The sequence below is a fragment of the Podarcis muralis genome, chromosome 4, assembly GCF_964188315.1.
Source record: "Podarcis muralis chromosome 4, rPodMur119.hap1.1, whole genome shotgun sequence".
NCBI classification, from domain to species: domain Eukaryota; kingdom Metazoa; phylum Chordata; class Lepidosauria; order Squamata; family Lacertidae; genus Podarcis; species Podarcis muralis.
In genome coordinates this window covers 33,711,306-33,723,358 of record NC_135658.1, presented here as the reverse complement: position 1 = coordinate 33,723,358, position 12,053 = coordinate 33,711,306, and the positions used below count along the sequence as shown (strand labels likewise).

The 12,053-nt window shown below is 43.2% G+C and overlaps 1 protein-coding gene across 2 annotated transcripts in view; it reads right to left on the bottom strand.

Annotated features, from left to right (window-relative positions):
* The window catches only part of CFAP44 (cilia and flagella associated protein 44), a 42,075-nt gene that overhangs the window by 4,187 nt on the left and 25,835 nt on the right, over positions 1–12,053 (bottom strand). For both annotated transcript variants that reach the window (XM_028726567.2, XM_028726569.2), the window contains exons 23-32: positions 10,535–10,737; positions 8,802–8,994; positions 7,624–7,801; positions 5,917–6,435; positions 4,965–5,168; positions 4,287–4,482; positions 3,789–3,899; positions 2,454–2,584; positions 2,026–2,142; positions 680–881 (exon numbers count right to left, since the gene is read on the bottom strand). In XM_028726567.2, the coding sequence (XP_028582400.2) occupies positions 680–881; positions 2,026–2,142; positions 2,454–2,584; positions 3,789–3,899; positions 4,287–4,482; positions 4,965–5,168; positions 5,917–6,435; positions 7,624–7,801; positions 8,802–8,994; positions 10,535–10,737 (2,054 nt within the window). The remainder of the gene's footprint in view (positions 1–679; positions 882–2,025; positions 2,143–2,453; positions 2,585–3,788; positions 3,900–4,286; positions 4,483–4,964; positions 5,169–5,916; positions 6,436–7,623; positions 7,802–8,801; positions 8,995–10,534; positions 10,738–12,053) is intronic.

Genomic DNA, 12,053 nt, shown 5'->3' with positions numbered 1-12,053 from the left:
TTAAGTACGGACCTCCAGAATGAATTAAGTACCACTGTACTGTCATTTTTCTGTTTTAAGCTGCTCATCCTACCTGCTGTACTATTTTTTTATTTTTGCAAAAAGAAAAAAAAACCACCTTGATTTGTAAGATGCCTTGGAAGGCCATTTTTTAAAAAAATGAAAAGTAGGCTAGAAATGTTTTAAATAAAGGAAGAAACAAAGCAAGTTGAACAGTACAGAGGGTGAGGTCCACAAGGTTCTCAAGTGTTTTACTTCCCTAGATTCATTTCAGGTTCACAGCAATCCTTTAGGTTGCTTCACACATTAAGTTGGGGAAAATAAATATTTTCTCACATGGGCACACACCACGGGGAGGCATGGTCAACTGGGAGTTCTCAGTAGCACGCATTCATATTGCACATGTGTTTTACATTAGAATGCTACTATTTCACCATGTATAATATGGATACACAGCAAATGTCTCTGTGCAACATTCAGCTCTCATTTTCAGAAGTAGGAATAGATACACATTTCTTCTGAAACTGAGGCTTTGTGCCAGTCCTTTCATTTGTAGAAAGAAGCTAAGGCACTTAGAGTATACCTTCCAAGCAATAATTGTCAGTCATGTGTGATATGCAGAGAGGAAAAGCCTTCACACACCATATAAAAAGAAACTGGAAACCCAGCATACACTCACGGTCAATCTTAAGCATCATGTCCCTCCTGTCTCGAATGAGCTGTTTGTGCTGCTGCCGGGCCTTCTTATAGAGTTCTCTCTGCTCTAGTTTCTCCTCCTGCAGGACCATGATCCTCTGCTGCAAGTTCACCAAAGACTGGTTGGTAAACACCAACGACTGCGAGAGGTCAGGAGGGATTTCTCCATTTGAGATATATTCCACCTGCCAGAAATAACCACAGACTTATAAACGTCTCTGGAGCAGAGTGTGTGGCATTGTTGCATCTATGAAATTCCTCAGAAGTACACATGGCACTCTTTGCCCATGAGCTGTAACCCTCCAAGGCTACTTATGAGCAATAGGGGCCCATGGTGGCAGGGGGAGCAATAGGCAGACAGCAACTCCTCACTGGATAAAACGTAATCCCCAGAGTCCCAGGTTTCCTTTTAAAAGAAAGGGTAAGTTTCTGGCCTTTGTGGAGCCTGACACACGAGACAAGATGCACAGGCACCATTCTAATTGTTTTGTGATAAACTAACCAGTAGTGATGTATGGAAGTGAGAGCTGGACCATAAAGAAGGCTGATTGCCAAAGAATTGATGCTTTTGAACTGTGGTGCTGGAGGAGACTCTTGAGAGTCCCATGGACTGCAAGAAGATCAAACCTATCCATTCTTAAGGAAATCAGCCCTGAGTGCTCACTGGAAGGACAGATCCTGAAGCCAAGGCTCCAATACTTTGGCCACCTCATGAGAAGAGAAGACTCCCTGGAAAAGGCCCTGATGTTGAAAATGATTGAGGGCACAAGGAGAAGAGGACGAGGTGGTTGGACAGTGTTCTCGAAGCTACCAGAATGAGTTTGACCAAACTGCAGGAGGCAGTGGAAGACAGGAGTGCCTGGCGTGCTCTGGTCCATGGGGTCATGAAGAGTCGGACATGACTAAACGACTAAACAACAACAACAAACCAGCTTCCACCTTTCAGTGTTTATCCAATGAATGAAGCCATAGCAATGATGGACACTGAGGAGAGAGCCTAGTCAATGAGACAAAGAGAAGGGTAGAGTGAGACACGCTTTATACAGACCAGGAGTAGCCAATGTGGTGCCTTCCAGATGCTGCTGGATTACATTTCCCTGAAGACCCTTGGCTTATACTGGTTGAGGCTGATGGGAGTTGTAGTCCAGCATCTGGAGGTGACCACGTTGGCTATCCCTGAGCTAGACTCTGGGCTTGCTTTTTAGTCTTTCCTGCTGGTCTTCCCTGCCGACCATAGAAAACAATTCAATGCCTACTGCAACTCATTGCAGAATATTTTGGTTATCAAGAAGTCAAAGTCGGAAACAGGAGCCGCGATTGATTTGTTACCTGGTGAAGTTTTAGAGGCACAACTACATAGAGCTCATTCAGTCTCTGCTGTTTCTCCCGCTGATAGGCCTCCAGTTCCCAGTCTGCTGCATCTAGGCTGGCTGCTACTACTTTCACCTTAAAAAAAATAAAAAAAATAAAAAATCCAAATTCAAGCAGCAAGACCTTGCCATGAAGTCCTAAATCAGAATGAAAGTGTGATGAATGAGAGTTGCAGGGTCCAATCCGTCCATGGTTTCATCAAGAGTTGCTTCACATGATCCTTTTGGGATAGAGAACCATGGGCTGAATCAGAAAGTGTTGCAGTTCTGCCCTTGGAAAAGGACTCATGTGACGGGTTACCCACTGCGGCCACATCCCTCAGCAAAACCAGGCACCTAGAAATGGCAGAATTCCTATTGGGTTGAACTGGAAAGAAGTCACTGTACCTTCTTGGCCAAGAAATCATAGTCTTTTCTGACATTTTCAACAGTTTTCTTTTCCTCCACCAAGGCCTCCTCAATGTCCAGCCGCTTCTCTCGGAGCTGGAGTGTGTTTTCAAAGAGTGCCTCGTCACAATCTGAGAAGAGGAAGAGTCCGGATTAAGCAACTGCTTTGACTATTTTTTGTACGCTTTGGGTTTGAAGCTCCAGGTTGGGCAAATGATTCCTGCATTGCAAGGGGTTGGAGTGGATGACCTCATGCTCCCCTCCAACTCTACAATTCTGTGATTCTACGCACACCCCATGTACAGCACGGACAACCACCACCACCCCAGGAAACATAAGAATCTGCCTTATACAAAGACAGAGCATTGGTCCACCTAGCTCAGTATGACCAGCTCTGACTGGCAAAAGCTCTCCAGGGTTATAGACTTGGGGAATTCCCAATTCCACCTGTATTTTCCAGGAATGGAAGCAGAGCACACACAGAGAGATGCACACATCAGCAGTTGTGCCAGTTCACCAGAGCAGGGTAATTCTCCCTGACAACAGCTGATTTGATTAGCAGTGTAATGTCAGAAGGTGGGCTTTCTGAGTGCAAGTTCTCCTCCAAGGTTCATGGAGACAGGTTGCTCAGCAATATCTATGTGTAAATATGTTGATTCAGAAACTGATAAACAAAACACAACTCTTGACAAATAGGAATGCATCAGCCCCAGTGTAACAGGCCTGTTTATAGGGGACTTGTGATAATGAATTACCTAAATCTGCATAAACAAAAATAGGTCACTTGCAGTTTTTGTGAAGATTTACAAACCTATTTTTGAGAAATCAAAGTCTGGTAACGGGACATTATTGCTTCATACCATTAGATGGCAGCAAAGGGCTTAGACGAAAGTTTGAGCCACTAGGGATTCCTATACAGATAAGTAACACTTAGAAAATTAAAATTCAGTAAGCGTGTGAAATTCTTCCCTGGGGCTTCCCTGTCCTCTCGGGAAAAGACATCAAGGCTTCATATCATACATAAATTGGCATTTGCCTAGTGTTAACTCCTTCATATTGCTAACATACCAGCTACTATATTAGCAAAGCCACCCTAAAAATCCAGAGCTACTATATATATCATAAATATGAAGGAGGCTGAGCTTCTGGAATGTGGCCTGTTCTTGATATTCTAAAGTTTACATACAAGCAAAGCAGATAGAAGGAGATGGCCCAGACAGTCGCAGCATCTCCTTAAATCTCAAGCAAATAATCTCTTTTCAAAGGCTGATACACAGCCATCTCCAAAGATTAAATGAAACTTGGTTTTAGCAGGAGGAGGTGAACACGACTTACTTTTTGGACAAACAGAGTCATCAAAGACTTCATCCTCAGATCCCGACTCTTCCTCATCACTCTCCAAACTAGACTCTTCATCGCTCTCTTCCTCACTCTCCTCATCTTCATCTGGAATAAGAAAGCGCCATTGTCACACAGGCAACTCCTGTTGAAGTAACACAGCCCAGAGAGCAAGCTCCTTCATCACGGGGGTCACCAAGGTAATATTCAGAGAACACAATGCAGCCATTAAAATGGCAGAAGGAAGTGTCCAATACCCGCTGATAATCACTGATCAGGCAGCACAAAGCAATTTGCAGAACCGACAAAGCCAAGCCAACTCATAGGCTTCTGTTAGAGAGGACTAGATTGAGGCTAAGGCTGAGATTATGGGGTGAATACACTGAGCAGAGGTCACAAGGTGGGACACGCATAGTTTAGTTCTGCCTCCACAGCAATTTAGAATTTGGTCAAAAGGTATATGGGGCAACATCGACATGAAACAGTATTTCCAACCTCCTTCGCCTTCCACTTCTTTCTTCTTAACACGCTTGATCCTCTTCTTTAGGACTTTAGTGAGGAAATTAGCAAATTTGTTGTTTTCCCCCAAAGACGCTTGGAAAGTGGCATAAAGGATCTTCTCTCGTTCCTGGAGCTTTGCAATCTCTGCTTTCTTTTCCTCAATTTGCGCAAGATAGCTATTTAATTTGTGCTTCAAAAAAAGAAAAATAGCATTTAAACTCCACGTGAGCAGCACTGGACACAACTATTACAGTCTGCTTAGCTACTGGGATGCAAGGAGGACTTATCTGTAAGAGAGGACAGAAGCACTTTTCTTCCCTGTTGGAAGAGGCTCCTCGGCCAGCTCCCTATAGGGCAGCCATCTGGGGAAATCATAGAATTGTAGAGTTGGAAGGGACCACAAAGGACATCTAGTCTAAACCCCCTGCAGTGCAGGAATCTTTCACCCAATGTGGGCTTGAACCCATGATCCTGAGATTAAGAGTCTTATGCTCTACCAACTAAGCTATCCTGCCTACAACTCCTTCCACCTGTGCACTTTTGGGGGAGCAGAAGCCTCCACTGATGAGGGCTGTCCCTATCACATCTAGAATGGCCCTCTAAAACCAGCGGAGGTGGGTCTCTTATCAGGAACTTCAAAACTGTACAAAGCCTTTCATATGCCATGCATACTTGCATTTCCTCCTCCTCACTGGAAAGGCTGTTGACACGTTCCTGGAGAATGTTCTCATGTTTCTCAAAGTTCTTCAGGAGAAGCAGCTCTTGAAACCAAGTGATGTGGCGTAGGTCTGCAGTTTTCATCATTATGTCCAGTTTCAGTTTTTGGTGACGAAGAAGGCGAAGCTCAGCATCAAAGGTAATCATGAGCTCATGAACCTGGAGAGAGTGTTAAGTCAGAAGTAGCACTCAAAAAAGGAGTAGAAGGATCGTGTCAACAATACTACTGTATTAAATGAACAGTTTTAACTGTGTCTCATTACTAAATTAAGAGTTTCCTGCAATATTGTTGTCATTCTAAAATGACAACAATCTGAAGCTATTTCCTTCCAAATTGACATTTGTCCAAAAAAAGGCAAGTATTCAACCTAGGTATACAGTTTTTCGCCTACTTCTGAAGCATGCATTCTGACTGGTGGCTGGGTCAATAGTATAAATTCTCCCAGGATCACACAGTTCACTGATGTGGGATTAATCAGAGATTTGAACATGAAAATCCACAGAATTTTTCACAATTGCTGACATAGTTCAACTTTACTTTAGAAACTGGATAGGAATGTTACAATCATGATACGCTAAATAAAGGCTAAATACAAAATTCTCCTTGCTTTCATATTATCATTAGCAGAAGTGGACCAGTTGTCTGATGTATCAAAGTGTGCAAAAATTTGGGACATTTTTATTTTGAGAAGCTTTTCCAGCTTGGTGAAAAGGCATTGATTCTGTAGTGTTTTTAAACCTACATTTAATTGCATGTAGTTTTGGTACCATTTTAAAAGCTATTTTTAGTTAGTTTGTGCAAATTAACTTGAGACCAATAGGAAAAGGGATCCACGAAGGAACAAATTTAAAAGACTTCACTTGGGAGCAGAGTATGCCCAGTCGGCTTTGAAATATTTTCTCTTACCCTCTTGACCAAAACCTCTTGCATATAAATGTTCCGAATCTCCGCCCTCTTTGCGATTTCCAGTTCCAAGTCTGTAGGCTCCACTGCCTCAAACTCAAAAGATTTGACTGCCTGCGCAGCAGTTCCAGATGCTATTTTCATCGATTTCAAACTTGTTGACCGCATGGCAGCTTCTAAGTCCTTTACTGAAGGGGCACGATAAAAGCCTCCTCCGAAACCCCCTAGACCTCCACCCTCTCCTGAAGGAGCTACTGGCACCATTTCCTTGAGCCTGGCCCGCTCTTCTAGGTCATGTTTGAACTTCATGAGCATTTCAGTGTCATACTGGAACTGTTTCTCTGGAGTCTCTTCAGGAAGGAGTTGGGGAATTGGAGGAACAGGGACATGTTTGGATGGGTGGAGGGATGATTGGATTTTTTTCAGTTCTTGCACCACACACTGGATCTCTTCAATAATAGCCACCTTGAGGTCTCGGAGGGACACGATCCATTTGTTCATTTCCAGCTTCTTATCGTGTATCTGAAAGGAGAAGGGTTGGAACAGGCTTGCATTAAGGAACTCGCATTACGTCAATATTCGAGAACCCGTCCACCAAGACACTCTGCTTCCGCTCTTAGCACTACCTAAGCAAAATAATTTCAAAAGGAGACTCCAGTGTGAAACTGCTGAATTGCAATTCATCAAAACACTCAACTCAAGCCATTTGGATCTGAATAGAAACAAAAGTTTGCTTTCCAACTACAGATGTTCATTTGCTCAGTATGCCAGAGTGATTATTTTATCATCTATAACTGCTGTTGTATAATGTCACCATATTTATTTTATATACATTCTAACTAAAATTGAATTGTCACTATCTGTACATTTTGCATTCCATTTATATCTGATCTCACCGCTTACACCCCCCTCCCTATTTCCCCATGTGTATATATATTGCTACAAAAGAGGATCTGAATAAGTAAGTGGACTCTAGTCCATGTAAGCTTATCCCATAATTAAATTTGTTAAGTCTATAAAGTGCTGGAAGACTGTTGGGTTTTTTTGCTGTAGCAGACTAATACAGCTACCACTCCAGATATTGCATTAAAGATGACTATTTATAGTACAGAGGCAGGATTATATAGGAATTTTTTTTTTCTGGGGAGGGAATCCTGTATTCATTCATATGGGCGCCCTGTTATCTCATTCACCTGCCTCCTTTAGCTCAGTCCTAGAAGTATTAATAAAAGTAAGTACTACATAACAAACCAGGCCTCAACTTCACACCTGGACTTTGGCCTGCCAGTTGTGGCTCCCTTCATCCAGTTTTCTATTTTCTATGCTCTCCATGATCAGGCAGCATTTAGTGGGGAGTCTTTTTCCCTAAATATTTTTTGCACTTCTGCAGAACTCAGGCTTGCCCCAAGTCTGCTAATACTTCTGTCTTGTGCATGGGTGATACAATTTGAAGTAAAGAAGCAATAGCACTCAGAAAATTAAATCAGGAATGGGATGATTTAAATAGCTTTTTAAAATTAATTATGTTATGGTTTTATTTGTTTTTTAAACTACTTTTGAGTTCTTTCTTACAATCAAGTGGTATATACATTTTATGAAATTATGAAGGGAAAAAGTTTCTCTGCCTTCCAGTGCAAATGCTTAGGAGCGCACAGAGGGAATTACACAATCCAAAGGAGGGGGGGAGGGAGAGAAGCAGAATCTACTTACAGCCACTTCTAAAGATGCCAACTGATGAGTTTTCTTGTCAGCATTCATTCTCATGTGTTCAGGAATTTTGTAGTTAGTAGCCGTTTTCAATTTGAAGTCCCCCATATTCTGTTGGGCCTCTTTGATATTTTCTACATCTTGGGGGTCCTCATAGTCGTCGCTTGGTTTGCTCTTGAATCTGACAAGCGTCGGTGAAGATAAAAGCTATCAGTCCAACAGGCAGCATCAACTCACTCACTTTATAGCGTTTCATTCATCAAAGAAGCTGCGGCACTGTGACTGCCCAGCTCTCATCTCACGCGGAGGCAGCAGGAAACAGACTGAAACCTTTTTATACTGAAGGGAGGAAACACAAATGGCAACAGGGAAGAGTGCTGTTGTACTGAGCTCCTGCTTCTGGGCTCTCCATAGGCATCTGGCTGGACTGTAAGATGCTCTAACTCCCCTTCCTACTAATTCACATGGAGGCATTACTGGAGAACAGACCTAGAAGAGGACTAAGCCCAGAGGGGATGGTTGGCACCAGCCTGACCCTTGCCAGGTCTGCTCTCCCAAGGCTTGCGGATATCTGTCCGAAGCCTGGGGCATGCTGCGCAGAGCGCCCCAGGCTTCGGAATGCAGGCTGCTATCTGCAAGCCTTGGGAGCCCGGCGGGAACTCCCGCCCGGCTCCCAAGGCTTGCAGATAGCTTCCTGAAGCCTGGAGAGCGAGAGGGGTCAGTGCGCACTGACCCCTCTCGCTCTCCAGGCTTCAGCGAAAGCCTGCATTCGCTCCATAGGACGCACACACATTTCCCCTTCATTTTTGGAAGGGGAAAAGTGTGTCCTATAGAGCGAAAAATACGGTAATTGCCACCTGCCTGCAAGTAAGAAGTTTGTCTAGCTGATTGCCGGAGGGGGGGGGGGTTGCTGGCTGAGTGGATACAGCTGGGCTGTGGGTGTGGTCAAGAGCCTGCCTTATAATAAGGACAGGCTTCACCACTAGCAATGAGGTCACTCCTTTGGGTCTCCTCTTTGAGGAGGTATGAGGCCATATACCACTCCACATGATCCTACTGTTATACCACATCATTCTGAAGTAATATGGGCCAGGTATGATTACTATTTGTTTATCAACAACATCCATCAACAATGAACATTTAAAAAGTATTTTCTTTTCTTTTTTTTTACTCTGACTCACAGTTCATCCCATTCATTCCTTCTTTGTTGGATCTTAGCTTTGGCTCTGTCTGCTTTTTCAATAATTTTTCTAAGTTTTTCCATTCGATTTTCAACAATGCGGCTTGCCACCGTGTGCGGGTGCGCCTTTTTTTGCAGCTTTTCTGAATCCACTTCTTCTTCACTAATAGAAGCCTGGGTTGGAAATTTTGGCTCTGCACAAATGCAAAGGAAAATAAAGTAACATGCTTCTGTCCCTATCATCCTCACAGGATTGTCATAGTAGACTGCTGCATTTACATCCACTTTGACAAAAATGTTGTTTCATGGGAACAGTTTCCAAATTCAGCTTGCTGAATACCAAACTGGAGCTGGCCCCAAGGGATTTCCTCATGAAAGTAGGTTTTAAATGACATCTTCTGATATTTCCTGCTCTTTGCGGAGGCTAGTGTGTTAGCATCTGAGGAATTCTCACCATGGCCTCTCAATGTTGTAAAATGCAAAGCCACTTAAGCTTCTGTGTACAGGAGGGACTTTGTCCCAGATTTTATCTTGTGAACCACCCTGAGATCTTTTGATGAAAAGCGATATATAAATCTAATAAATAATGCCTAAAACATTATTTCAGCATTACTTTAAATGTTAAGAGAAGCCTTCTATATAAAAACACCACCACCTTTACTGGTTGCCTTCAACCAAGACAAGGAACAAGTTCTCCACTTTTCTGGTGGGTGAGAGTTCCAGGGGCAACACTTTATAAGCTGGCTTCCTTTGAAGGAGAGAGCACTGGAGGCTCACAACATAGATTTGGTTTATTAACAAATAGACAAAAAGCACCTAAATGGAGGCAAGCAGCAAAGCCATTGGGCATATCAAATAGCAGATCAGCTAGCCCACATCACATCGCCAGAGAGAGGCAACCTTTATCTGAATATTCTTTTAGCCTTCTGCTAACTTTGTGCTTCTCTCTGCCCTTCTTTTTCTATACACAGACAAACATACATACATTAGCACCCTCATCTTAGCTGGTGTGTGTGTGTCACTTTCTAAACTCTGACAGAATTCAAACACTCCAACAATTTCCTAGTTCCCATGGAGGAACTATCCATTAGCCATTCCAGACCACTTAAAAGCCATTTCCCTTAAAAAATAAAAACAAGGTTTCCTAGGCCCTGTTAATAATAATAATTATCTACCAGCCTGTGATATACAATCCCATGACAGTGTTCCACATGTGTTAGCACTATATAGAAAAACTAAATAAAAAATATGGGTACGATCGCACAGCTGACAAAGAGTCACATATTGGCATGGAGTCTGCCCTCAATAAACACATACAGTACAATTTTGACCGGACAGCACTTTCTTATACATCAGAGTGCTAAAAGCTGACAAGCCAAAGGCAGCTCTACCATCTGCTCTGATAAACTGCAAACCCAGTATATTTCTGAAGAACCAGTGATCTACTTGCTTAGGCACGTGCTACTCCACTATATTTTTTAAAAAATCACAGTATTTCACCAAGAAGAAAAAGAAAGTATTGTGCTTGTGGAGGAAACTGTTGACATTCAATGCAATGTGGGAAACTCTGTTTTTGAGCAGCGCTAGGGAATTGCTTTTTGAAATATAGCGCGAGGATACCATCTGACAAACCCTCTGGTATAGAACCATAACAAGTCATATAAGATGAAGGCTGGGGGAAATATATTATCTTATGGTTGTGATAGTTCTGCCACAATGTTTTCAAACCCTTACTGGCATCCTTTTGGGTCTCTGTCCTCTGGTCTGTGTCTTTTCCTTTATGGTCGTACTTGCTCTGCCTTCTTTTCGCTGCTTGACTTTGTTTACTGACATTGTACAATTTTTCTGAGATCGACAACAGCCTGTACGTGGAGATTCGGTGGTTGCTTCTCATGGCGCAGACCACAATGGTGTCATATTCCAAACTGGCCCGAAACCTGAGGAATCAAAGAAAAGATCTAATTTTTTAAATGCCACATTTCCTGCTCCATAAAGTTGTCTCGGCAGGGATCAGCCAAGCAGCGACAGCCTCTATGCCAGGGTCTAGAAACCATTTTTCTGTCAAAAGCAGCATTCCCTCCAGGTTAATCAGTCAAAGACTACATGGCAGCCGCTGGGAAGGGCTAAAGCTAAAATTAGATGGAGTTTGCAGCATTGTGTAGTTCTCTCTTTCTCTGTGCCACCCAAAGAACTCCCTTCCCTTTAGTGTTTATATGCGAAGTTAGGGATTTTTGCCCCAATGTGCACCATCACTTTACACTTGCTTACAAGTGTATCAACCTGGTGTGAAGCAGCTGTGAATTTTAGGAACTTTAGGAAAGGGGCTGAAAATAAAAAGCAAAAGGTATTTGTATAATAAAGGTAAAGATAAAGGATCCCTGAGAGTTAAGTACAGTCGCAGGCGACTCTGGGGTTGTGGCGCTCATCTCACTTTACAGACTAAGGGAGCCGGTGTTTGTCTGCAGACAGTTTTTCCGGGTCATGTGGCCAGCATGACTAAGCTGCTTCTGGCGCAACAGAACACTGAAACCATAGCAGCGCAGGGAAACGCCGTTTACCTTCCCACCGGAGTGGTACCTATCTACCTTCATACAAATCTATGGGTGTCCTTGCACTAGGAACACCATGTACAGTTCTTGATGTTGCACAGCTGGAAGAGGGTCAGAAAAAGGGCAACCAAAATGATGAAGGGGATGCAGCACCTGTCCTATGAGAAATGGTTGCGACGCTTAGTTTAGAAAAAAAAGGAAACTAAGGGAAGACATGATAGAGCAGGCTTCCTCAACCTCAGTCCTCCAGATGTTTTGAGACTACAATTCCCATCATCCCTGACCACTGGTCCTGCTAGCTAGGGATCATGGGAGTTGTAGGCCAAAAACATCTGGAGGGCCGAGGTTGAGGAAGCCTTTGATAGAGGCACGTAAAATTATGCCTGGTGTGAAGAAAGTTGACAGAGAGAAGTTTTTCTTTCTCTTCCATAACACTAAAACCGAGTGAGGGTCATCCAACAGAATGGTGGGAGATTCGGGACAGACAAAAGGAAGCACTTCTTCACAGAGAACATAGCTAAACAATGGAATTTGCTACCACAAGTTGTAGCAAAGGCACAAACTGGGTGTCTTTAAAAGGGGATTAGGCAAATTCATGGAGAATAAAGCTACCAATGGCTACCTGTCTTGATGGCTATATATTGCCTCTGAGGTCCAGCACCGAGGGCCTTCTGGCGGTTCCCTCGCTGCGAGAAGCCAAGTTA